The sequence below is a fragment of the Corvus moneduloides genome, unplaced genomic scaffold (genome assembly GCF_009650955.1).
Source record: "Corvus moneduloides isolate bCorMon1 unplaced genomic scaffold, bCorMon1.pri scaffold_124_arrow_ctg1, whole genome shotgun sequence".
NCBI classification, from domain to species: domain Eukaryota; kingdom Metazoa; phylum Chordata; class Aves; order Passeriformes; family Corvidae; genus Corvus; species Corvus moneduloides.
In genome coordinates, this window is record NW_022436883.1 from 68,067 (window position 1) to 94,345 (window position 26,279).

Below are 26,279 nucleotides of genomic sequence, written 5' to 3' on the forward strand. Positions count from 1 at the left end.
AATATCCCCCAATTCCCCCCTCCCCAATCCTTCCCCCCTTATTTGGGGTCCTCCCCCCAAAATTTGGGGGTTTGGGACCCCCCCCAATACAATAAAGGTGTCACGTGATCCCAAACTCGTGTGTGGACCCCACTGAAATTATTCCCGACCCCCCCCCCAATTTTCCCAAATTATCCCAAATTTTTGGGACCCCCCCAAATATTCTCAATTCCCCCAAATTTCCCCCCCCCCCCAAAATTTTCCATCCCAATTTTTTGACGCCCCCAAATTCCTCCCCAAAATATTCCCAAGCCCCAAAATATTCCCAAACCCCCAAATTCCCACTTTTCCCCAAAATATTCCACTCGGGCTCCACTTTCTGCTTTATTTGGTAAATTCCCTTTTTTTTTTCCCAGTTTTTTTTTCCCGTTTTTTTTTCCGCGGGAGGGGGAAAATTTATCATTTTTATAATTTTTTGTATTTTTTCTTTGTTTTTTCCCGTTTCCCTGGGTTTTTTTCCCATTTTTTTCACACGACGACACAGCGGGGGGAGTGGGGGGGAGGAGGGGAGAGACCCCCCCCAAAATATCCCCAATGCGACCCCTCCCCCTCCCAAAATCCCGGGATTTTTGGGGGGTCCAGGAGCCTTTTTGGGGACCCCCCCCCATAAGGCGAGGAGCCCCCCCCACCCCGCGACCTCTCCCAAAGTTTTTGGGGGGTTTTGGGGGGGGGTGGGCGCTGGTTTGGGGGGGGGTGGGGGGGGGAAGGGAATTTTTGGGGGGAAAAAGGGATTTTTTGGGGAAAAGGGAAATGTTTTGGGAAAAGGGGATTTTTTGGGGGGAAAAGGGGACTTTTTTGGGGGAAAATGGGATTTTGGGGGGGGGTCTTGTGTTTTTTTGGGGGGGTCCCGTGGTTTTTTTTGGGGGGAGGGGTCAGTAGTAGGTTTCCTTCTCCACCCAACCTGGAAAAAAATGGGGGGGGAAAAGGTGAGAAAGGGACCAAAGTTCCCAGAATTCTGCCCAAAATCCCACCCACCCCAAAATAACTCAAGACTCCACCAAACCTCCCCAGAACCACCCAAAAAAAACCCCCCAAAAGCCCCTCAAGGACCCCCAAAATCCCCTCAAATCTCCCCAAAACCCCTCCAAATTCCCCCCCAAACCCCATCCCAGACTGCCCAGATTCCCCAAATCCCCCCAGGATTCCCCCAAACCCCCTCAAGGACCCCCAGGGCCCTCTCCCAGGATCTCCCAGACCCCCAAGACCCCCCAAAATCCCCCCAAAATCCCGAACCTCCGGGGTTGCGGCGGAGGATGAGCTTGCGGATCTCGTCGTAGACGAAGATGAGGAAGCTGTAGGGGAAGGCGCAGAACCACCAGCTGGGCCTGGGGGGCGAATTTGGGGAGGGGGTGTCAGTGAGGGAAGTCCGGGGGGGGTGTCACCCCCAAAAATGCTCGAAAACCCCAAAAAAATCCTCAACCCCCCCGCGAAAACTGCTCCAAAATGCCCCAAAAATGCTCACCCCCCCCCCCCCCCCCCCAATCTGCTCCAAAACGTCCCAAATCTCTCAAGCCCCTCCCCCCCCAAACCCCTCCAGTTCACACCCCCTTGTCCATTTTGGGTGGGGGTCTCTGCCACCGTCTCCCCACATTTGGGGGCCCCCCAGTTTTGGGCTCACTTGAGGGGGTACATGCGCAGCGCCACGTCCATGCCGGGGCAGTAGGACAGGAACGCGGCCAGCGCCGTCTCCTCGAACAGCCCGAAAATCAGGATTTTATTCCTGAAAGAACGGGGGGGAAAAACCACAGAATCCATCAAATCCATCACCGGGATCCGGCGCCCGCAAAAATCCACCCGAGAACCCCCAAATTTTAGGGAATTCCCCCCCCCCCCCCCAAAAATGCGGCTCCCACCCTGGGGTTCCTGCAGGAATTCCGGGGCCCGCTGGGGGTGTTAGACCTCCCACCAAAATGCTTTTGGGGACCCCCCTTTCTTTTTGGGGGCACTCCCAGGATTTTGGAGACCTTCTCAGGAATTCGGGGACCCCCCCCCCTCAAGATCTGGGGAGCGCCGCCAGGAATTTGGAACCCCCCCCGCCCCGAAACCCCGTCCCCCTCCTGCTCCCAGGGACGCAGGATCCTGGTCCCTTTCGGGGTTTCGGAGCCGCCCCGTTTTTTATGGGAACACTCCCAGCAATTCAGGGATTCTCCCAGGAATTCGGGGGCCCTCCCAGGAATTCGGGGGCCCCCCCGGGAACTCGGGGTCCCCCCTCACTTCATGCCCTGCTGGAAGACGGAGTTGCGGCGGGTCTTGCAGATGATCAGGTCCGCCCACTGCACCACCACGATGCTGACGAAGAAGGCGGTGTGGCACGTGAACTCCACCACCTTGCGCTGCTCGTACGTCTGGGGAGGGGGCTCGCCGTCAGCGCCCCCTCCCCAAATTATCCCACCGGGAATGTCCCGACCCCCCCCCAGTGAAATCCCTGTCCCGCTGCGGCCTCCGGGTGGGGAGAAAAGAGGGGGAGAAGGTGCCCCCCCCCCCCCCCCCCCGTAGTTCGGAATCCCCGTTTTTGAGAATCCCCGTTTTTTTGGGATTCCCGTTTTTTGGGATCCCCATTTTCAGGGATGCCCATTTTCATGGATCCCCGTTTTTTGGAATCCCCATTTTCAGGGATCCCCGTTTTTTGGGATCCCCATTTTCAGGGATCCCCGTTTTTGAGAATCCCCATTTTCATGGATCCCCGTTTTTTGGGATCCCCGTTTTTGAGAATCCCCATTTTCATGGATCCCCGTTTTTTGGAATCCCCGTTTTTTGGGATCCCCATTTTCAGGGATCCCCGTTTTTTGGGATCCCCGTTTTTGAGAATCCCCATTTTTTGGGATCCCCGTTTTTTGGGATCCCTGTTTTCAGGGATCCCCATTTTTTGGGATCCCCATTTTCATGGATCCCCGTTTTCAGGGATCCCCGTTTTTTGGGATCCCCATTTTCAGGGATCCCCATTTTCAGGGATCCCCGTTTTTTGGGATCCCCATTTTCAGGGATCCCCATTTTTTGAAATCCCCGTTTTTTGGGATCCCCATTTTCAGGGATCCCCATTTTCTGGGATCCCCGTTTTTTGGGATCCCTGTTTTTGAGAATCCCCATTTTCAGGGATCCCCATTTTTTGGAATCCCCGTTTTTTGGGATCCCCATTTTTGAGAATCTCCGTTTTCAGGGATCCCCATTTTCAGGGATCCCCATTTTTTGGAATCCCCGTTTTTTGGGATCCCCATTTTCAGGGATCCCCGTTTTTTGGGATCCCCATTTTCAGGGATCCCCATTTTCTGGGATCCCCGTTTTTTTGGGATCCCCGTTTTCGAGGCCGCCCTGGACGCACCCACTGCTGCCCGTAGGAGTCCTCCAGGTCGTTGATGGTGCGGTCGTCCCAGCGCAGCCGGATCCCGACCAGGCAGGAGGGCAGGAACCCGTTCTCCGCCAGGATCACGAAGTAGGCAAAGAACCCGCCCAGCGCCTGGATCATCCCTGCGGGAAAATCGGGGAGTCAGGGGGGACCCGGGGGGTACCGGGACCCAGCGGGATCCAACGGAACTCAACGGGACCCAACAACACCCGATGGAACCCGAGAGAACCCAGCAGCACCCAACGACTCCCACCAGGAACCCAGCAGCTCTGGGACCCTCTGGGACCCCCTGGGACGCCCCTGGCACCCCCGGGACCCCCCGCACCGATCTGGCCGTAGGCCATGCTGATGAGGCGCTCGTTGACCAACTTGTCGGAGCGGGGGTTGCGCGGCTGCCGCTTCATGATGTCGCTCTCGGCCGCCTCGTAGGCCAAGGAGATAGCGGGCACCTGGCAGGAGGGGGGGACCCCAAAATTTTTTTTGGGGGGGCTCCAGACTTTTGGGAGGTCCCCAAGGGTCAGAAGAAGGGGGAGGGGGTGGGTTTTGGGGGGAATCTCTTGGGGTTTTGGAGAAGGGGCTGACCCCCCAAATTTTGGGGTGCTGGGGGATCCCTGAAGCGCCTGGGGAGGATTTGGGGGTGTGGAAGTGCCCCTAAATTCCCAGCACGGGGATTTGGGGTGGATTTGGGGTCCCTGAGGTGGTTTTGGGGGATCCTGGGCTGGATTTTGGTGTCTCCAGATGGGTTTAGGGCTGTGCCTCACCATGTCAGTGCCCAGGGTTCTGGGATGGGTTTGGGATGTCTGGGGTGGCTTTTGGGGTTTCTGGGGTGGATTTTTGGGGTTCCTGGGATGGATTTGGGGATCTCTAGGTGGATTTGGGGTCGCCTCTCACCATGTCGGTGCCCAGGTCGATGCAGAGGATGGTGATGGTGCCCAGGGGCAGCGGGATGTTGGCCATGATGAAGAGCAGGAACGGGGTGATCTCGGGGATGTTGCTGGTCAGGGTGTAGGCGATCGACTTCTTCAGGTTGTCAAAGATCAGCCGCCCTGTGGGGGACACTGAGTGTCACTGACATCCCCAAAACCACCCGGTTTCACCCCAAAACGGCCCGGCCGGACCTTCCTCGACGCCGGTGACGATGGAGGCGAAGTTGTCGTCCAGCAGGATCATGTCGGCCGCCTGCTTGGACACGTCCGAGCCGGCGATGCCCATGGCCACCCCGATGTCCGCTTTCTTCAGGGCCGGCGAGTCGTTGACGCCGTCGCCGGTCACGGCCACGATGGCGCCCTGGGGACACGGGAACAATGGGGACCGTGGTGGGGACATGGGGACAACGGGGCGAGAGTGTCCCATCACAGGGACATGATCCCATCATGGTGGGGACACGGGTGGGGATTTTTGGGGTTCCAGGGGGAGTTTTGGGGTCCCAGGGGCAGTTTTGAGGTCCCAGGGGCAGTTTTTGGGGTCCCAAGGCCACTTTTGGGGTGCCCCCAACCTGTCTCTGGCAGCCCTCGACGATGATGAGCTTCTGCTGGGGGGAGGTGCGGGCGAAGACGATCTCGGTGTGGTTCTGTAGGATTTCATCAATCTGCTCCGAGCTCATGTCCTTCAGGTCGGTCCCGTGGATCACACAGGCCTTGGCATCCCTGGGAACCCCAAAAATCCAAAAATTGTACCCAACAAATGGCTTGGAAACCCAAAAAGTGGCTCTGAAACCCCCAAACTGGCACAGAAAACCCATAAATGGCACCGAGCCCTGAACGTAGCCCCTGGTCCATCCCATTGGGTAACTGAAGGATTGGTGTCCATGGACACCACATTTTCACCCCAAATCCCACACTTTAACCCCAAAACTGGCCCCAAATCCCTGTTTTTCACCCCAAAATTGGGTGAAACCCCAAAGTCTCACCTGGGGTTGACCTGGCTGACAGGGATGTTGAGCCGGGCTGCAATGTCCTCCACGGTCTCGTTGCCCTCGGAGATGATCCCGACCCCTTTGGCGATGGCCTTGGCCGTGATTGGGTGGTCCCCGGTCACCATGATCACCTGGGGGGAACAGTGGGGTCACCCCAGCAGTTGTGGGGTCACCCCCACTGGTTCTGGGGTCAGGACAAGGAAAATCCGGGAAAATTTGGGAAAGGTTTGGGGGATCCGGGGGGATTTTGGAGGGGATTTTGGGAGAGGTTTTGGGGGTCCCGGGGGTCACACCTTGATGCCGGCACTGCGACATTTCCCGACGGCGTCGGGGACGGCAGCACGGGGGGGGTCAATCATGGACATGAGCCCCACGAAGCAGAGGTTGTCGGTGGCGAAGTTGACGTCGTCGCAGTCGAAGGCAAAGCCTTTGGGGTACTGCTCCTCGGGCAGGTAGAAGTGGCAGAAACCTGTGGGGAGAAACCCCCAAAATCACCCCAAAATCACCCCAAAATCCTGGAGCCCCAAATCACCCCGAAATCCCCCCCTAAACCAGCCTTGAACCCCCCTTGAAACTGCCCCGTGTCCTTGGGGTGCAGCTCCTTCTGCAGGGAAAAGTGGGGGAAAACTGTGGGGGTCGTACCTGGTGCGACCCCCAAAATCCCCCCAAAACCTCCCCAAACCCCCTAAATCCCCCAAAATTCCCCCCCCCTAAACCACACCAAGGACCCTCCGATCCCCCTCCCCACACCACCGTCAGCCTCCTAGAGACCCCCTCCCCCTCCTCTCCAACCTCTCCTCATCCTCCCCATCCCAATTCCCACCTCCCCAAATGCCCCCCAAAACCCCCCAAAAAACCAAAAAAAAAACCCCCCAAAATTCCCCAAAACCCCCCAAAATCCCCCCAAATCCCCCGAAGCCTCACCCAGCACCCTCTCCCCGAGCCCGCCCAGCTCCAGGTAGGCGTTCTGGAAGGCTTCCTTCATCTCCTCGTCCAGCGGCTGCTCCTTGCCCTGCAGCAGGATGGTGGAGCAGCGGTCCAGGATGCGCTCGGGCGCTCCCTTCATCACCAGCAGGTACCGGTTGTCATTGGGGTCCTCGGTCTCGTGGATGGAGAGCTGGGCGGAAAAAACGGGAATTTCGGGATCCCGGGAATCGGGGGGGATTTGTTCCACCCAGGCAGAAGAAAAAAAAAAAAAAAGCGAATTTTGGGGGATTTTTTTTAAAGGGATTTTCCGCGCTGCTGGAGTTTGAGAAGGGGGAATGTGTCTCGCGGATGGAAAGCTGGGGGCAAAACGGGAATTTTGGGATCCTCCGGGAATTTTTGGGGTCGCCGAGGGGATTTTGGGGGGATTTGGGTGTACCTGGTACTTGTTGGTGGAGTTGAAGGGGATCTCGGCCACTTTCTTGTTCCGTTCCCGCATGACCTTGACGGATCCTGAGGAGAGCTCGATGCATTTCAGCAGCGCCGACTCCGACGCGTCCCCAGCCACGTCCCGCTGCAGGAACAGCCCCAAAATTCGGGATTCACACCCCAAAATCCTGCTGGGAATCCTCCAGAACACCCCAAATCTGCCCTGTCCCAGGAATCCTCCGGGAATGCCCCGAGAAACCCAAAATTGGTACCTGGGACCCCCTGAATTCTGTTCCTGGGGACTCCCAGGGACCCCAAAATGGGTGCTTGGTGCCCCAAATCCCCTCCTAACCCCCTAAAAACCCTTATAGGGGCCCCCAAAAATCCCCCCAAAAATCCCCAACCCCCCCAGGCCCCCCACCTTGAGGATGGGGACATTTTCCTGCCCCCCCTTGAACACGGCGCGGTTGCAGAGCCCTGCGATGTGGCTCAGGGCCACCCAGGTGGGTGAGCTCTTGTCAAAGGCGGTGCCTGGGGGGAGGAAAAGGGGTTAAAATCCACCAGTTTGGACCAGTTTGGACCAGTCTGGACCAGTCTGGACCAGTTCCCAGCCCCAAAGAGCCCCCAAATCACCCCAAAACTCCCCCAAACTCCCGTCCTCCTTCCCCTCCTTGCCTGCCCAGTGCCTCCCAGTCCCTCCCAGTACCACCCACTGACCGGACTGGTCCTCGGTGGTGTCGGCCTCGTGGATCTGGTTGTCGAACCACATGTGGGCCACGGTCATGCGGTTCTGGGTCAGCGTCCCCGTCTTGTCCGAGCAGATGGTGGACGTTGAGCCCAGCGTCTCCACGGCCTCCAGGTTCTTCACCAGGCAGTTCTTCCGCGCCATCCGCTTGGCGGTCAGGGTCAGGCACACCTGGGGAGGGGGCCCAAATGGGTCTGGGGGCTTCGGGGACTTCAGGTTGGGGAGGTGGGGACCCCGAAAAATCCAGGAAAAAAATCTCACGAAATTTCTCCCAAAATTGGAGGCAAAATTTCCTTGAGGAACCTCAATAGCGGGACCCCAAATTCTGGGGGTTTTGGGGTTTTGGGGGGTTTTAGGCGTTTTGCGGGGTTTGGGGGATCCTGGAGGGTCCTAAATGCATCTGGGGGCTTCAGGAGATTCGGTCTGGGGGGATGGAGACCCCAAAAATCCCCCCAAAATGGCACCAATTCCTCTCCCAGTCCCTCCCAGTCCATCCCAGTGCCCCATTACACCCCAGTATCTCCGTCCCAGTTGCTCCCAGTGCCTCCCAGTTTGCTCCCAGCCCCTCACCGTGACGGTGGCCAGCAGCCCCTCGGGCACGTTGGCCACGATGATGCCGATGAGGAAGATGACGGCCTCGAGCCAGGTGTAGCCGAGGATGAGGGAGAGGATGAAGAAGGAGATTCCCAGGAAGACGGCGACGCCGGTGATCAGCTGGATGAAGTGCTCGATCTCCACGGCGATCGGCGTCTTGCCCACCTCCAGCCCCGAAGCCAGCGTGGCGATCCGGCCCATCACCGTCCGGTCACCCGTGGCAATCACCACGCCCCGTGCCGTGCCTGGGGAAAAAAATAATGAGGAAAAAAAGGAGAAAAATGGGGGGGAAAAAAGGGAGAGAAGTAGTGAAAAACGAGAGAGAAATAGAGAAAATCGTGTAGGAATGGGAAAAAATGAAGTAAGGACCTAAAACTTCCTCAAAAGTGGCCCTCAAGTGTTTCTGAAGGGGTTGTAGGATGCCAGAAACGGCTCAGGGACTCCAAAAATGGGTTCGGGACCACAGAAATTGGGTTGGGAACGGGAAAAACCGGCAGGAATCAAAACCGACCCAAAACGGCCCCAAGCTTCCCCCTAAACGGCTCCAAAAGCAGCCCAGGAGTGGCTCAAGGGTGCCAGAAACGGCTCGGGGACGCCAGAAATGGATTTGGGACCCCGAAGCGCTCACCCTCGACGCAGTTGGTGGAGAAGAAGGTGATGTTCCGCGTCTCCAGGGGGTTGTCGTGGGTGCAGTCGGGGGAGCGCGTCTGCGGCTCCGACTCCCCGGTCAGCGACGAGTTGTCCACCTGGGGGGGCAAATTCCGGGCATTTGGGGCACTTCCAGGGATTTTGGGGCAGTTCCAGGGGTTTTGGGGGAGTTCCAGGGATTCTGGGGGGGAATTTCAGGGATTTAAAAGCAGTTTTCCCAGGATTTTTTGGGGGGTTTTCCCAGGAGTTTTGGGGGCTTTTTTCCGTAGGTTTTTTTTTTTTTTTAATCTTCCCAGGATTTTTTTTTGGGTGAATTCCTGGGATTTCAGTGCTCCCACCTTGCAGCCATGGGCCGAGATGATCCTGAGGTCGGCTGGCACTCGGTCGCCGCCCTTGACCTCCACCAGGTCCCCAACCACGACCTCCTCGGCGTTCACCTGCATCTTCTCCCCCTCCCGGATCACCAGGGCTTGCTGGAATTCCGGGAATTCCAGGAATTTCAGGAATTTCGGAACTGGGAGGTTCCCAAAAACCCCCCAAACCCGCCCAAAATCCGATTCCTACAGCACCAAATTTGCCCGCAGAGCTCAAAAATCGGAATTTTCTACCCTAAAACTGCAGCACCCGACCCGGAAATTTGGACCCCAAATCCCACAGAAATCCCCAAATCCGCCCTTTCCTCCCCAAAATCTGAGCCCAGACACTCCAAATCTCCCCTTTCCAGCCCAAAATCTCCCCTTCCTACCCCCAAACCCCCCCCAAATCTTCCCCAATTGCCCCAAACCTCCGCCCGATCCCCAAATCTTCCCCAAATCCCACCTGGGGCACCATATTCTTGAAGGATTCCATGATTTTGGAGCTCTTGGCCTCCTGGTAGTAGGAGAAGCAGCCGGTGATGATGACGACGGCGGCCAAGACGATGCCCAGGTACAGCTGGAGACGCCAAAAAAGCCTCTGGGGTCACTCCTGGGGTCTTTTCCACCCCAAAACCCCCCAAACCATCGCCCCGGCTGGGGCTTGCTTCATTTTTTTGGGCATTTTTCACCCATTCAGCCCCAAATTTTGGGCTCTCAACCCCCCCCCAAGTTTCCCCCTCAAAAACCCCCAGGCCCCAAAAATCTCCCCAGTTTTCCCTCAACTCCCCCCAAAACTCTCCCAAAAGCCCCCAGATTTTCCCCGAATCCCCCAAATTTCCCCCGACCCCAAAAATCTCCCCTATTCCCCCCAAAATCCCCCCCCAAAATAAAAAAAATTCACCAAACCCTCAAAATCCCCCCAAAATTTCCCCTCCAGACCCAAAATTTCACCTCAACCCCCCAAAATTCCCCTTTTCCCGCCAGTTTTAAAGAGTCCCCACCCCAAAACCCCTCCAAAACCCCCCAAAAATTAAAAAAAATCCCAACCCCCGCTAATTTTTCCCCAAATCCTCCCCAAATCCCAAAATTTCTGCTTCAGACCCCAATTTCCCTTAAAATCCCCAAGTTTCCCCTCCCTCCCCCCATTTAAAGCCCCCAGAACCCCTTGAAAAGAACCAAAAAAAATCCCCAAAAATTTCCCAAAATTTCCCCAGAATTTCCCCAAAAATTTCCCCAAAATTTCCCCAAAATTTCCCCAAAAATTCCCCAAAATTTCCCCCAAATTTCCCCCAAAAATTCCCCAAAAATTCCCCAAAATTTCCCCCAAATTTCCCCAAAAATTCCCCAAAAATTTCCCCAAAATTTCCCCATCGTTTCCCAGCCGCTCACGTTGTCGTTGGAAGGTTCGTCCTCAGTTCCCGCCTGGATCCCGTAGGCCAGGAAGCAAAGGATGGCCCCGATCCAGAGCAGGATGGAAAATCCCCCAAAAAGCTGCCGGCAGAACTTCACCCACTCGGGGGTCGTGGGAGGGGGCGTGAGGGCATTGGGGCCGTCCCGAGCCAGGATCTCCTGCGCCTTGCTGTGGGTCAGACCCTGCGGAGGGCAAAAATCGGGCATTGGGAAAACCCCGGCGTTTTCAGAAATACAGGATCCCGAATTGCTGTGAAATCACCCCAAAGAAGCCGCGCAAAAATGGTCCAAGATGATTCAGGAATGCCCTAATGCCACCCCAAAAAAGCAGTGGGAGTTCCTAAAATGCTCCCAAATGTTCCAAAAAGGAGATCAGGAGCATCCTGGAATTCCCAGAAATTGGGGGGATCCCAAAATCCGAAAAAAGGACCCCAAAACCGCTCAGAAATGGTCAAAAATGAGCGAAAAATGCTCCAAAATCACCCCAAAACGCCCCAACCTCCCCCTCAGTTTTTTAACAAAAGAGGGTGCAGGGCACCCCTGAATTCCCAAAATCTAGGGGGATCCCAAAATCCCCCGAAATTGCCCCAAAATACCTGGACGCAGTCGGTGTTGTACTTCCTGCAGACCTCCTCGATCGACATCTTGTGCTCTGTCTGCGGGGTGAAGGTCAGACCCCAAAAATTTCAGGGACCCCTCCCCAAATTCCGGGACCCCCCAAATCCCAGGGAAATCCCCCAAATCCCAACGGAGCCCCACAGATCCTGCTGGACACCCAAAATCTTTTAAAACGCCCCCAAAATCCTTCAGGAATCGCCCCCAAATCTTCCCCCGAAGCTGCTCCGAATCTCCCCCAAATTGTCTCAGATCGCCCCCCAAACCCCCAAATCCCCTAAAACCTCCCCCAGTCCCCCCAAATCAGCCTGAAACCCCCTTAAACCTCCCCAAAACCCCAAAATCAGCCCCAAATCCCCCCCAGCCTCCCCAAATCTCCCCCAAATCCCCTTAAACCTCCCCAAAACCCCAAAATCAGCCCCAAATCCCCCCCAGCCTCCCCAAATCTCCCCCAAATCCCCTTAAACCTCCCCAAAACCCCAAAATCAGCCCCAAATCCCCCCCAGCCTCCCCAAATCTCCCCCTTAAACCTCCCCAAAACCCCAAAATCAGCCCCAAACTGCCCCCAAATCCCCCCAAACCGCCCCAAATCCTCTTAAACCTCCCCAAAGCCCCAAAATCAGCCCCAAACTGCCCCCAAATCCCCCCAAACCGCCCCAAATCCCCGTAAACCTCCCCAAAGCCCCAAAATCAGCCCCAAACTGCCCCCAAATCCCCCCAAACCGCCCCAAATCCCCTTAAACCTCCCCAAAGCCCCAAAATCAGCCCCAAACTGCCCCCAAACCGCCCCAAATCCCCGTAAACCTCCTCAAAACCCCAAAATCAGCCCCAAACTGCCCCCAAAATGGCCCCAAACCGCCCCAAATCCCCTTAAACCTCCCCAAAGCCCCAAAATCAGCCCCAAACTGCCCCCAAATCCCCCCAAACCCCCCAAATCCCCTTAAACCTCCCCAAAGCCCCAAAATCCGCCACAAAATGCCCCAAATCCCCCCAAACCACCCCAAATCCCCCAGCCTCACCATGGCCACCTCCTTCTTGAGGTCATCGAGGTCCCGGGTCTTGCTCTTGCCCTTTTTGGGGGACTCCTTGTCGCCCCCCTTGTCCTGCGTGGTGGCCACGCGGTAGCTGTCGGAGCCGCCGAACTGGGGGGGGCCGTTACTGGGGGTCCCCCAGACCCCCCCACGGCGGCCCCACAGCGCCCGCGGCTCCCCCCGACCCCAAAAAGCGCAAAAAATGAAAAAACCCACAAAAAATGCAAAAAAAAAACCGCACAGAAAACGCCACAGAAATGCCCCCAAAGCAGCGGGAAAACGCGGAGAAATGGCACAGGAACACCCCAAAACCTCTGAAACCCACCAAAAACCGCCCCGAAATCATCAAAACCGCCCCGAAATCATCAAAACCGCCCCAGAACCGCCCCCAAACCGCTGCAGAACACCCCAGAAACGCCCCCGAACACCCCAGAAACGTCAACAGAAACCCCCAAACCACCCCAGGAATGCCCCAAACACCCCCAAAACTCCACAAGAACGGTGTAGGAACAGCCCCAAACCACCCCAAAATCACCCCAGGGACAGCGCGGACCCCGAAAAGCAGAAAAGCCCTAAAAAAAATTGATGCAGAATCCTAAAAAAAAGCTTCAGAAATACCCCCAAAAATATCCCAAAAATACCGTAAAAACACCCCAAGGCCCCTTAAACCTCCCCCCCAAAAAAATCCCCCCAAAATCCCCCAGGAACACCCCAAAACCCCTAAAACACCCCCCCAAAAAAAGAAGCAGGGAGATCCAGGGAGCCCCAAAATCCCCCAAATCCCACCCAGAATCCCCCCCAGGACCCCCCAAATTCCCCAAACTCCCAGCCCCGGCCCCCCCCCCCCCCCCCCCCCCCCCCCCCCCCCCCCCCGGGGGGGATTTGGGGGAGGGGGGCCGCCCCTCCCCCGCCCCACCCCCACCCCACCCCCCCCATCTGCTCCCCGTTAATCCGGGGGGGGGGGGGGAGGGGCGGGGTGGGGGAGGGGCCCCGTGGGAAAAAAGGGAAAAGGGGAGGGGGAGGGGAGAGGACCCCAAAATTTGGGGAGATCGCGGGGGGGTTTTGGGGTGCGGTTCCCTATTTTTTGGGGAGACTCCCTATTTTTTTGGGATCTCCCCAATTTTTAGGGGATCCCGATTTTTTTGGGGGGGGTTCCCATTTTAGAGGGGTCTCTCTGTTTTTAGGGGTTCCTTATTTTTCGGGAGTCTCCCTATTTTTTGTGGCGTTCTCCATTTTTGGGAGGGGATTCCCCGTTTTTGGGGTCTCCCTATTTTTTTTTTTTAAGTTCCCCTAATTTTTGGAATCCAAATTTTTCCAGGGGGATTCCCATTTTTCGGGAGTCTCCCTATATTTTGGGGGGTCCCCGTTGTGGGGAAGTCTCCCTATTTTTTTTAGGGGGTTCCTGGTTTTGGGGGGGATTCTGTATTTTTCAGGAGTCTCCCTATTTTTTTCGGGGTCCCATTTTTGGGGGGAATTCCCTGAGGTTTAGGGGTTTTTTCCCTATTTTTTGAGGAGTCTCCCCGCTATTGGGGGGTCCCTATTTTTGAGGTGTTCCCTGTTTCTGGGGGGAAATTTTTGGACTTATTTTGGAAATAAGGACCCTATTTTTGGAGGGTCCTTATTGTGGGGGAGCCTCCCTGGGTTTTAGGGTTGTTCCGTGTTTTTGAGGGGTCTCCCTGTGTTTGGGGGAAGTCTCCCGTTTTTTGGGGGTGGATCCCAACTTCAGGGGTCCCCATTTCTTGGAGGGTCCCTGTTTTTTATGGGGGGGTCTCTCTTTGTGCGGGGTTTCCCTATTTTGGGGAATTTTCCCTATTTTTTATGGGGTTTCCCTATTTTCTGGGGCGTGGGGATGTGCGCAGGGACACAGGATGGGCACAGGGACAGGGGACAGGACATGGGGACATCGGGATTGGGGACACGGGACCTCGGGGCCTGGCAGCGCCGCTGGCACGGGGACAAGGACACGGGGACATCGGGATCGGGGGACACGGGGATACCGGGATGGGGACACGGGGACGGGGACACGGGGACGGGGACATGGCGACATCGGGATTGGGGGACACAGGGATATGGGGATGGGGACACGGGGATGGGGACATGGCGACATCCGGATTGGGGGACACAGGGATATGGGGATGGGGACACGGGGACAGGGACATGGGGACAGGGACATGGGGACATCGGGATTTGCACCAGGATGGGAACACCGGGATGGGGACACGGGGACAGGGACATGGGGACACCAGGATGGGGACACCGGGATGGAGACACGGGGACTCAGGGCCCAGCCGCGCTGCTGGCGCAGGGACAAGGACACGGGGACATCGGGATTTACACCGGGATGTGCACAGGGACTCGGGGACATCGGGATTTACACCGGGATGGGGACACCGGGATGGGGACACGGGGCCTTTGTGGCCCTGCCAGGCTGCTGGCACAGGGACAGGGACACGGGGACATCGGGATTTACACGGCGATGGGGACACCGGGATGGGGACAAGGGGACAGGGGGACTCGGGGCCTGGCAGCGCCACTGGCGCAGGGACAAGGACACGGGGACATCGGGATTTGCACCGGGATGGGGACAGGGACAGGGGGAGCAGGACATCGGGATTTGCACCGGGATGGGGACAGGAGGAGCAGGACATCGGGATTTGCACAGGGAAGGGGACAGGAGGAGCAGGACATCGGGATTTGCACAGGGAGGGGGACAGGGGGAGCAGGACATCGGGATTTGCACAGGGAAGGGGACAGGAGGAGCAGGACATCGGGATTTGCACAGGGAAGGGGACAGGAGGAGCAGGACATCGGGATTTGCACAGGGAAGGGGACAGGAGGAGCAGGACATCGGGATTTGCACAGGGAAGGGGACAGGAGGAGCAGGACATCGGGATTTGCACAGGGAGGGGGACAGGAGGAGCAGGACATCGGGATTTGCACAGGGAGGGGGACAGGGGGAGCAGGACATCGGGATTTGCACAGGGAGGGGGACAGGGGGAGCAGGACATCGGGATTTGCACCGGGATGGGGACAGGAGGAGCAGGACATCGGGATTTGCACAGGGACGGGGACAGGGACAGGGGGAGCAGGACATCGGGATTTGCACCGGGATGGGGACAGGGACAGGGGGAGCAGGACATCGGGATTTGCACAGGGAGGGGGACAGGGACAGGAGGAGCAGGACATTGGGATTTGCACCGGGATGGGGACAGGAGGAGCAGGACATCGGGATTTGCACCGGGATGGGGACGGGGACAGGGGGACGAGGACATCGGGATTTGCACAGGGAGGGGGACACGGGGCCTCGGGGCCTGGCAGCGCCACTGGAGCAGGGACAAGGACATGGGGACATCGGGATTTACAGGGGGACGTGCACAGAGACTCGAGACGTCGGGATTTGGGGCCCTGGGAACAAGGGGACATCGGGATTTGCACAGAGGCCAAGGACACGGGGACATCGGGATTTGGGGACTGGGGGACACCCGGATCCAGGACCTCAAGGACTCGGGGACATCGGGATTTGGGGACACGGGGCCCCAGGGATTTGGGGCCACTGGGATTTGTGGCCGTGGGAAGCCAGGGCCTGGCGCGGGGCCAAGGCCGCGGGCACACGCGGGGGACACTCGTGACACGCCGGGGACACGCGGGGGACACTCGTGACACACTCAGGACACGCCGGGGACACGCAGGGGACAGTCGTGACGGGCGGGACACGCGTGTGCGGCCCCAGGTGACGCAGGAGCTGCGTCACGGCCCCGGAATGTCCCTCCCGTGTCCCTTCGGGGTCCCTCGGAGGTCCCTAAAGTGTCCCTTGCACACCTGGAGTGTCCCTTGCACACCCTTTACACGCCTCGAGTGTCCCTTAAATGTCCCCTGAGCGTCCCTCTGATGTCCCTCGGACACCTCCGGTGTCCCTTGCACGCCCACCCGGGCCCCTCCCGGCGCCTGGCGCTCCTTGCACACCCCTCGCACGCTCACCCAGCCCCCTCCAGGCTCATTCCAGCACCTTCCACACCCACCCGGCCCCTCGCACGCCCCTCGCACGCTCATTCCAGCACCTTCCACGCCCGTCCCGGTGCCCTGCACGCCCCTGCGGCACCGCAGCGGCTCCTCGCACACTCACCCCGGTCCCTTGCACGCTCGCCCAGCCCCTCCTGCCGCCCCCCGCTCCTTTCACACGCCCCGCGTGCCCCTCCAGCCCCTTGCACGCTGACCCCCCGACCCCTCTCACACTCCCGCACCTTGCACGCTCATCCAGCCCTGTCCACGCACACCCCAACCCCTTGCACGCCCCTTGCACGCTCATTCCAGACCCTTCCACATCCCCCCCCAGCCCCCCCCCCCCCCCCGCACCTTGCACACCCATCCAGCTCCTTCCATGCCTTGCACGCTCATCCCGGACCCTTCCACGCTCATTCCTCGCCCTGTCAGGGCCCCCCCCCAGACCCTTTTAGAGCCCCCCCCCACCTTTCCCAGCCCCCCCCAGCCCCTCGCACGCTCATCCCAGTCATTCCCACACTTCCCACGCTCACTCCAGGCCCCCCCCCCCCAGCCCCTTCTCCATCCTCACGCCCCCCTCCCCTCGCCCCCTCCCCATTTCTCTCCCCACCTACCCCCATGGCTGCGGCGGGCGCGGCGGCCGGGGGAGGCCGGGCCGGTGGAGAACTTGGGGTGGGGGGGTCCCCGAAGGGTCCCGGGGGGGGGGGTCCCGGCTGTGGGAGCGGCTCCGGAGCGCGGCCGGAGCGGGAGCGGAGCCGGCGGCGGCTGCGGCGCTTCTGGGGCGGGGGGCGCGGGCGCTGCCGCCTGGGCTGGGGGGGGGGGGGCTCTCAGCCAATCAGAGCGCGGGGTCCTCGCCCCCCCCCCCCCCGCCAGGCCACGCCCCTTTTACTGCGGATCCGGGGGGGGGGGGGGTTGGGAAAATTGATTGGGGGGGGGGGTTGGAAACTTCGGGGGGGTTCCAGACGGGAAAAAAAGGGGGGGGGGATTCACTGCAGACCCCCTCCCACCCCCCCACTGCAGCGCGATACCCCCCAATTTAAAGGGTGACGCCCCCCCCCCCCCCCCGATTTAACACCTCCCCCCCCCGGGCTCGTGGCGCAGCCCCCACTGCAATGCAGCCCCTCCCCCTCCCGCAATGCGACCCCCCCCAAAATCAGGGGAGGCCCCCCCCCCTCAACTGAAGCACCCGCAATGCGGCCCCCTCCCCAAATCAGCGGGAATTAATTAAAACCCCCTCCCTAATAAATTACCCCCCCCACTGCAATGCGGCCGCGACCCCCCCCACCCAAATCCTCCCCGAAAACCCGCAGTGCCCCCCCAAAATCAGCCCCCGTCCCCCTCCAAGCCCCCCCCCCGCAATTAATTAACCCCCCTAATTAATCCCTAATGAGGCGCCCCCCATCCGCAGCATCCTCGCGGCCGTCTCCGGGGCAACGCGCGCGCACCGGCAACGGCGTTTGCCATAGCAACCAGGGGGCCTTGGCAACGGGGCCTTGGGGACCGCGACCCCCCCCCCCCCTCCGCCGGGACCCCCGCCCGGTGTCCTTGGGGTGACCTTGGGGTGGGGATGGCCCCGGAACCTGGGGAAAATTCCCGGAAAATTTGGGATAATAATTCCTGGAAAACTGGGGAGAATTGTCCCAAAATTGGGGAGGTTTCTGGAATTGGGAACACCCTGAATTGGGACCCCCCCCCTCCAAAAAAAAAAATTAGGAATATTCCCCCCCCCACCCCCTGGAGTTCCTGGCTCGTCCTGGAACTGGGAAGCCCCGAAAATTTGGGATAAATCTCGTAAAATTTTGGGGAGAAATCCCCCAGAATTGGGATGGTTCTGGAATTGGGACCCTCCCCAAAATTTGGGAATCCCCCGAGCTGGGACGTCTCCAAAATTTGGGATATTCCCCCCCCCCCCCAAATTTATCCTGGAATTGGGTATCCCCTGCGGATTTTGGGAACCCCCCAAAAATTTGGAATAAATTCCCCAAAATTTGGGATAAATCCCTCAAAACTGGGAATAAATCCACCAAAATTTGGGATAACTTCCTTAAAATTGGGGCCGTTCTGGAAGCGGGGACCCCCCCCCCCCTCAAATCGGGGACTCCCCAAATTACGCCCCCTCCCAGTTAGGGAGGGATGACGTCACGTCGCCCCTCCCCCGCTATTTTTGGGGGAGGGGGGTCCCCGGGTTTATTTTTGGGGGGGGACCCCGGGTTTATTTTGGGGGGGGTCCCGCTCCAGGGCCTCGAGCAGTCGGTGGTGTCCCCGGTGACGTCACGTCTGGTTGCCTTGGCAACCCCCGACCGGGGGAGGGGGGTGACCTTGAGGGGGTCCCTTTGAACTCGCCGCTCATTTGCATCTCATTTGCATCGCGTTTTCCGGGCGCCGACAGCGCCCCCCGGCGAGGGAAATTGGGAATTTTGGGGGATTTTTGAGGGGTTTTTTGGGGGGATTTTGGAAGATTTCGGCAGCGTTCGTAAAAGTCCGGGTGGGTTTTTATTTTTTGTGGGGGGGGGGGACGCGATGACGTCACCGCCGAACCGAGTGAGGAAAAAACCTCCGAAATCCAAGAAAAAAAAAACGGGAAAAAAAAAAATTCCCCAAATCCCCCAATCCCAAATCCAACGAAAATTATTAATAATAATTAATAATTAATAATAGAACGCCCCTCCCCCCCCCGCCCGGCCTGGGACCCCGCCCCTCCCCCACCCCCATTCCCCACGTCCGAGCCCCCCCGCGCCTGCTATGGGGAGGGGTCGGGGCTCCCCCTTTAATGTGGGGGTCCCCTCCCCAACCCTTCCAGGCACGGTCTGGGGGGAGGGGGCGGGGGGGGTTGGGCAAGGAGGGGAGGGGCGCTCCTCGCCCCCTTCCCCCCCCCAGGAAGGCACAGCGCAATTTAGGGGGGGGTCGGGGGCGTCAAATTTGGGGGGGTGGGGGTGAACCAAAATGGTGGGGAGGGGTCTTTACTCCGGCGCCCCCCCCCCGAAGCCCCCTCCCCCCAGTTCCCGCCGTACGCACGGCGTACAAGGCGGGGGGGAGGGCGGGGGGGGGGTCACTCCGGTTGGCGCGACCCCCCCTCGGCGGTGGGGGCGGGGTGCGGGAGGGGCTGGGGGGTGGGGGGGGCGCGATCCCTCCCCCCCCCCCGCCGCCCCCACCCCCTCGGTGGGGCGCGGGGGGGGGTCGCGCGCAGCGCTTGGATGCGGCGACACTCGGGGCAGACGCGCACGTGGGTGCAGGGGGGGGGCGCGACCCCCCCCCCCCCCCCACCTCGGGGTGACCCCCCCGACCCCTCCCCCGCCCCCGAGTAGAGTTTGCCGTTGCTGAAGCGCATCTCGCGCAGGGTGGGACCCCCCCCGTGATGGGGGGGGGCCGTGGGGACCCCTCCCCCCCCCAATTTGGGGGGGCGGCGGCGGCGGCGCGCGCGGGGGCGGCGGCTGCAGGACACAGCCCGGCGCAGCTCCCGCAGCATCTCCGAGCACAGCGAGATCTGTTTTGGGATGAATTTAGGGGGTTTTGGGGTGGCTTTTGGGGTTTTGGGGAGGGGGTGAGGTCAAGCGGACCCCCCCTCGAATGGGTGACCCCCTCCCCCCCGGGGTGGTTTGGGCAGGAAGCTCCCCGGTTCCTTAAAATCCCCTAAAAATCTTCTGGGGTCTCCCCAAACACCAAATCCCTCTGGGACCCCCAAATCCATCTGGGACCCTCCTCGGTCACCCCAAACCCCTCCAGGACACCCCCAATTCCATGGAGACCCCTCACAAAAACCCCCCACATCCTCCGCCCCAAATCCTTCTCAAAACCCCAAGACCCCACCCCAAATTCCCCCCCCAAATTCCCATCCCCAAATTCCCCCAGATCCTCCCCCCAGCCCCCACCCAATTTCCCCCAACCTGGACCCCCCCCCCAGACCCTCGGAGTGACCCCCCCAGACCCTCCCCCACCTCCTCGGTCTCAGCCGAGCGCCGCGTTGACCACACGAACTCCATGACAGCCACCAGGATGGCCACGACCAGACCGCAGACCAGCACCACGAAGATGCCGCCGATGTTCTCCATGCCCAGCCCTGGGGGACGTGGGGGGGGGACACCCGGCACAACACAACTCAACTCAACCCAACTCAACCCAACACAACCCAACTCAACTCAACCCAACTCAACCCAACACAACCCAACTCAACTCAACCCAACTCAACTCAAGTCAACACAACTCAATCCAACTCAACTCAAGTCAACTCAACTCAACTCAACCCAAGTCAACACAACTCAATCCAACTCAACTCAAGTCAACTCAACTCAACTCAACTCAACTCAACACAACTCAATTCAACCCAACTCAACTCAAGTCAACCCAACTCAACTCAACCCAACCCAACCCAACCCAACACAACTCAACTCAACACAACTCAACTCAGATTGGTCAACCCAACCCAACCCAACCTGGGTCAACCAAACTTGGTCAACCCAACCCAACCCCAACCCAAACCCAACCCAACCTGGGTCAACCAAACTCAGTCAATCCAACCCAATCCAACCCAATCCAACCCAACCCAACCACAACCCAACCAACTCAGCCCAACCCACAGTCCCCTTAAGTCCCCCACCTTTGCACGGTGGTCCTCCTCCTTGGGGCAGTGCCCCCCTTCCCACCACTTCCTCTTGAGGATCTCCAGCCGGTTGTTCTCCTGCAGCTGCAGGATGGCCAACGTGATCTCATCGCGGAATGGCGACCCTGGGGGGGGGGCAGCGACATGACACGGGGGGGTCCCACCTGCTTTTCCAGGGGTGGGAATCCCACCCCCGCCCTGGCCCTGCCCCCAGGCCCGCCCCGGCGCCCCGCAGTACCCAGCGGCATCCCGATGCCGTAGCCCTTGGTGTCCAGCAGCCCCCCAATCTGTGTGAGGTTGCAGTTGTGGCGCCGGTGGTACTCGTTCATGGTGGACTCCAGCAGGAAGGCGTACTTGGAGTTGAGGACGCGCGCGATCCCTTCCTCCGTGCTCTTGACGAAGACGCTGGGCTGCTTGGAGTGCATGTAGTTCCACATCCGCTGGTACGTCTGGTAGCGCGAGTTCTGGCGGGGGTGGCGGGGGGAGACGGGCTTGGGGGGGCTGCGGGGGGCTGGGGGGGGGTTGAGTTGGGGGGATGGGGTGGTTTTGGTTGGGTTGGGCTGGGTTGGTCCAGGTTGGGTTGGGTTGGGCTGGGTTGGTCCAGGTTGGGTTGGGTTGGGTTGAGTTGACCAAGTTGGGTTGAGTTGGGTTGGGTTGGCCCAGGTTGGGTTGGGTTGATTGATTGGCTTGGTTGATTGGATTGATTGATTGGTTGGGTTGATTGAATGATTGGGTTGATTGATTGGGTTGATTGGTTGGGTTGATCTACTGGTTGGGTTGACCCACTGGTTGAGTTGATTGATTGGGTTGGTTGATTGACTTGTTGGGTTAATTGGGCTGGGTTGATTGATTGGTTGGGTTGATTGATTGATTGATTTAGTTGATTGAGCGGATTGAATTGATTGATTGATCGATTAGATTCATTCATCGATCGATCATTTTCCCCGGCCCCTGACCTGGAAGAAGGTCATGGTGGAGCCGGCATGGATGGTGCCATACTCGATGTTGGTCTGGTCGGCGAGGTCGTCGGCCGACTCCACGGGCACCTCCATGCGCTGCACGGTCAGGAACGCCGCCAGGTTGGCCGTGTACGACGAGATGATGATGAGGGTGAATGCCCACCTGCCGGGACGGTGCCGTGCCCGCTCAGCCTCGGGGGGGCACAGCTGGCCAGGAAGAGACTCCCAAACCCACCCCCCCAAACAGCCCCCAAACCGCCCCCCAAAACAGCCCCTTGAACCCCCACAAAATCACCCCCAACCCCACAAAAATCACCCCAAACCTGCCCCCAAACCCCCCCAAAATCCCCTCACACCCCCATAATCCCTCCGAAATCCCCCAAACTCCCTCAAATCCCTCCCAAACTCCCCTCAACCCCCCCCCCAGCCCTACCCCAACCCCCTCCAAATTCCCCCAAACCGCTCCAAATTCCCCCAAAAATGCCCCCGGGCCTGACCAGACGCCGCTGACGCAGCGGGTGGAGAGGGCGCGGGGCAGCACCTCGGCCCCCTGCTGCAGGAAGCCGCCCACCGGGAACCAGAGGCTGTTCCCCAGCGTGTACTGGTTCTCCACCAGTCCCACCAGTCCGGGCCGCTCGCGCAGGCACGGGTGCGGGTTGTACCACTCGTACGGGCTCAGCCTGGGGGGGAGCGGGAGGTTGGGACCCCCCCACGGCACCTCAAAATGGGGGGGACCTCGTAGGGGGGCTCAGGGGTTTCCCTGTTCTTTTTGGGGTCACCCCAAACCCATCTGGGACATCCCCATCCCTTCCGGGACCCTGCAAATCCCTCTGGGACCCCCTCCCCAAATTCCTCTGGGAGCCCCCCCCGGGCACCCCAAAATGGGTGGGGCCTCGTGGGGTGCACCCCCAATTCCAGGCCCTATTTTGGTGTGTCCCCAGAACTTTGGGGATCACTTTTGAGCCTTTTGGGAGCTTTTTTTGGGGGGTTTTCCCTGGGTTTGGTGGCTCATTTTTGGCTCCTCCCTGCGACTCCTCCCTCCCTTTTTCAGGGCCATTTTTTGGGGGTGCTCTTCCCTCCCAAACCCGAGACCCCATTTTTTGGGGTGTCCCCCCCTCACCTGGCAGCCAGGAAGAGGACGCAGCTGACGGCCAGGTAGGCCAGGAGCATGAAGAGCCACACAGCCGGTGAGAAGGGGTCTAGGAAGGAGAAATACCCCGGCTTGCGGCCCTGGGGGGACACGGCGTGAGACCCCAAACCCTTGGTGGACCCCAAAACCCCAAAACCACCCCAAAAACCCCATCCCCGTACCATGTGGACCCGGTAGAGGATGCTGATCCCCAAGGTCATGAAGGGCTTGGAGAAGTCGATGACCTTCTCCCGCTCAGCCGTGATGGTGAAGGCGGCCACAGCCAGGTCAGCTTTCTGGGGGACCCCAAAAATCGTGCGGTCAGATGGGGTTGACCCCCCTCCAGCCACCCCAAAAAGGTCCTGGGGTCAGGGGGTCACCCCAGAGACCCCTTAGAGGTGATAGGGGTTTGAGGTCCACCAAAGTTTGGGGTCCACCAAGGGTTTGGGGTTCACCAAGGGTTTGGGGTTCTCTTCTGGGGTTTGGGGGGTTCCCTGTTCCTAAATGGGACCTTCCCAACGGGATTTTCCCAGCGGGATTTTCTCGGCTCTGCCATTCCCCCCAGGACTTTTCCCCTCCCCCAGTCCCGCCCCCGCCGCGCGTACCCGGTTGATGAGCTCGCCCACCATGCCGGTCCAGGAGCCGTTGGGCTCGGGGGCCCCATAGAGCCCGTCCTCCACCAGTTTGATGTGGAAGCGGAACTTGAGGAGCGCGGCGAGCTCCCGCAGCATGTCCACGCAGAAGCCCTCGTAGCGCTCGGGGCCGCCCGCGCCCCCCACCCGCATCACGTAGGGGTTCTCCTGCGGGGTGGGGACACGGCAGCGGTCAGCGGGGCGGGGGACACTGGGAATGGTCAGCGGGACGGGGACGCAGCAGCGGTCAGCGGGGCGGGGGACACTGGGAATGATCAGTGGGACGGGGACGCAGCAGCGGTCAGCGGGGCGGGGGACACTGGGAATGATCAGTGGGACGGGGACGCAGCAGCGGTCAGCGGGGCGGGGGACACTGGGAATGATCAGTGGGACGGGGACACGGCACCGGTCAGTGGGGCGGGGGACATTGGGAATGATCAGTGGGACGGGGGACACTGGGAACGGTCAGCGGGGCGGGGGACACTGGGAACGGTCAGCGGGGCAGGGGACACTGGGAACGGTCAGGGGGACGGGGGACACTGGGAAGGGTCAGCGGGACGGGGACACGGCAGCGGTCAGTGGGGCGGGGGACACTGGGAACGGTCAGCGGGGCGGGGGACATTGGGAATGGTCAGCGGGGCAGGGGACACTGGGAAGGGCAGCGGGACGGGACACGGCAGCAGTCAGCGGCGCGGGGGACATTGGGAATTGGTCAGGGGGGGGGGGGACATTGGGAACGGTCAGCGGGGCAGGGGACACTGGGAACGGTCAGCAGGACAGGGGACACTGGGAACGGTCAGCGGGGCGGGGGACATTGGGAACGGTCAGCAGGACAGGGGACACGGCAGCGGTCAGCGGGGCGGGGGACATTGGGAATGGTCAGCAGGGCGGGGGACACTGGGGAATTCCAGGGGGAACTCAATGGGATCCAATGGGGAATCAATGGGATCTAGTGGGGAACTCAATGGGGTCGAGTGGGGAACTCAATGGGGTCGAGTGGGGAACTCAATGGGATCTGATGGGGGATCCAGTGGGGAATTCCAGGGGGAACTCAATGGGATCCAATGGGGAATCAATGGGATCTAGTGGGGAACTCAATGGGATCTAGTGGGGAACTCAATGGGGTCGAGTGGGGAACTCAATGGGATCTGATGGGGGATCCAGTGGGGAATTCCATGGGGAACTCAGTGGGATCCGATGGGAGATCCAATGGGGAATCCCATGGGGAACTCGATGGGACCCAATGGGGAACCCAATGGAGATCCCAAATGGAGACCCCAATGGGAACCGGTACCCCCCAGTCCCCCCCAGTGCCCCCCAATCCCCTCCCAGTCCCTCCCAGTGCTGACCAGGATGGTGGTGATGATGAGGGTCTTGTTGGCCAGGCTGTCCGAGGCGTTGAGGGCCAGCGTGGCCTCGTCCATGGCCAGTGTCCGGTTGGAGAACCACACCCCCACCTGGGGGCGTGGCCACAGCATCAGGGGCATGGCCACTTGGGGCTGTGGTGATTTCGGGGCATGGCCATTTTGGGGTCCTGGGGGTCCCTCTGGGGGTTCCCAGGGTCACTGTGGGTCATTCTGGGGGTTCTGAGGGTCATTCTGGGGGTCCCAGGGGTCCCACGGGTCACTCTGGGGATCATTCTGGGAGTCTCAGGGTCACTCTGGAGGTCACTTTGGGCCAATCTGGGTCACTCAGGGGTCATGGAGGGGTCACTGAGGGTCACGCAGGGTTCACTCAGGGGTCACTGAGGGTCACCCTGAGGTCACTCTGAGTCTCTGTGGGGCTTTCAGGGGTCCTGTGGGTCCCGTGGGTCACTAAAGGTCACTCAGGGTCACTCAGGGGTCACTCGGGGTCACTCAGGGGCTGTCCCACCTCCCGGTGTCCGTCCCGGCCCTTCTCCAGCACCCTCAGGCTGTAATTGGTGCGCTGCCCTTTGCTGTTGAACTCCACGCGCCCCGTCAGCCCGTCGTACTCCACCTGCCCCCAAAACCCCCAAAATCCATCCCAAAAATCCATTGGGAAACACAAAAATCCATCAGGAAACACCCAGAAACCCCAAAAATCCACCGGGAACACCCCAACAATCAGGATTTCCCCCATTTTTTTCAACCGCCCCAGGTTTTCAGGGTCCCCCCCCCCGAACTTTTTGGGATCCCCCTGGGACTTTTGGAGTCCCTCCCAAAATCTTAGAGTCCCTCCCATTTTTGGGGTTCCCCAAGACCCCCAAATCCCCCTCTCCTCCCACCCACCCCGTTTCCCCCCAACTTTTCACTATTTCCCCTGGGGGTTTTTTTTCCCTAAATCTCCCCAATTTTTGGGGGTTCCCGCTGGGATTTTTGGGGCCGTCTCACCATGCGGAGGTAGTTCATGAGGCTGGTGCCGTGGGGCCAGATCCCGGGCGCGGCGCAGGCCAGGGGGCGGCCCCCGATCTCCTGGCTCCGGTTCAGCTCCCGCACGGCCCCAACCACCACGTGGACGGCGTCAAAGAGCAGCGCCGCCGACAGCTGCGGGGGTTGGATTTTGGGGTTTTTGGGGTTTTTTTTGGGGTGCCCCGTGAGGTTTTGGGGTCACCTCAGCCCCCAAATCGCCACCCCAGAAACCCCCAAGGATTTGGGCTCTCCAGGATGTTGAGTTTCCCTCAAGTTTTTGGGATTCCTCTCTCAAGATTCTTGGGGTCTCTTCAAGGTTTTTGGGGTCCCTTCAAGGTTTTTGGAATTTCCACCGATTTTTGGGGTCGTCTCAGCCCCCAAACCTCCCCCCCCCCCACCCGACCCCTCAAACTTTGGGTTTCCTCAAGGCTTAAAGTTCTCTGCCATTTTTGGGGGTTTTCCCTCCAAAAATGTCCAGAGTCCCCCTGGGGTTTTTGGGGTGCCAGGGGTGGTTTTTGGGGTCCCCCCTCACCGCGGGGCCGGGT

The 26,279-nt window shown here is 59.7% G+C and overlaps 3 protein-coding genes across 6 annotated transcripts; all 3 read right to left on the reverse strand.

Annotated features, from left to right (window-relative positions):
- Window positions 1-901: 901 nt before the first annotated feature.
- Window positions 902-16,828, reverse strand: ATP1A3 (ATPase Na+/K+ transporting subunit alpha 3). 3 transcript variants are annotated; one of them, XM_032097833.1, is made up of 23 exons: window positions 16,663-16,828; window positions 12,038-12,121; window positions 11,000-11,059; window positions 10,383-10,586; window positions 9,457-9,570; window positions 8,976-9,110; window positions 8,618-8,735; window positions 7,966-8,234; window positions 7,368-7,566; window positions 7,072-7,181; window positions 6,661-6,795; window positions 6,222-6,414; window positions 5,591-5,766; window positions 5,292-5,428; window positions 4,878-5,028; window positions 4,501-4,669; window positions 4,274-4,428; window positions 3,708-3,831; window positions 3,359-3,504; window positions 2,254-2,384; window positions 1,658-1,759; window positions 1,273-1,364; window positions 902-940 (listed from the first exon to the last, which is right to left on the reverse strand). In XM_032097833.1, exons 1-23 carry the CDS (start codon window positions 16,666-16,668, stop codon window positions 912-914), a joined length of 3,039 nt encoding a protein of 1,012 aa, XP_031953724.1. In that variant the 5' UTR covers window positions 16,669-16,828; the 3' UTR covers window positions 902-911. The 3 variants fall into 3 exon arrangements, with proteins under 3 accessions (XP_031953724.1, XP_031953723.1, XP_031953725.1); XM_032097832.1 differs by having other exon boundaries at window positions 12,038-12,160; XM_032097834.1 differs by lacking the exons at window positions 4,274-4,428; window positions 4,501-4,669; window positions 4,878-5,028; ... (12 more) ...; window positions 12,038-12,121; window positions 16,663-16,828 and adding an exon at window positions 4,144-4,164.
- LOC116438826 (vegetative cell wall protein gp1-like) lies at window positions 13,727-16,223 on the reverse strand. Of its 2 annotated transcripts, XM_032097836.1 has the most exons (4): window positions 15,299-16,223; window positions 14,924-15,206; window positions 14,486-14,683; window positions 13,727-14,350 (listed from the first exon to the last, which is right to left on the reverse strand). In XM_032097836.1, the coding sequence occupies exons 1-4, from the start codon at window positions 15,470-15,472 to the stop codon at window positions 13,866-13,868; spliced, it is 1,140 nt and encodes a 379-aa protein (XP_031953727.1). In that variant the 5' UTR covers window positions 15,473-16,223; the 3' UTR covers window positions 13,727-13,865. The 2 variants fall into 2 exon arrangements, with proteins under 2 accessions (XP_031953727.1, XP_031953726.1); XM_032097835.1 differs by having other exon boundaries at window positions 13,727-14,683; window positions 14,924-16,223.
- Window positions 16,829-19,178: 2,350 nt separating the features above from the next.
- Window positions 19,179-26,275, reverse strand: GRIK5 (glutamate ionotropic receptor kainate type subunit 5; the record flags this gene model as incomplete). The annotated part of the gene is made up of 13 exons (XM_032097819.1): window positions 19,179-19,532; window positions 19,984-20,107; window positions 20,644-20,770; window positions 20,884-21,109; window positions 21,602-21,767; window positions 22,102-22,284; window positions 22,725-22,834; window positions 22,916-23,029; window positions 23,339-23,533; window positions 24,715-24,822; window positions 25,238-25,342; window positions 25,717-25,869; window positions 26,267-26,275. Coding segments are annotated over 13 exons (1,974 nt in total), but the record flags the coding sequence as incomplete, so codon positions are not given.
- Between the last annotated feature and the right edge of the window lie 4 nt (window positions 26,276-26,279).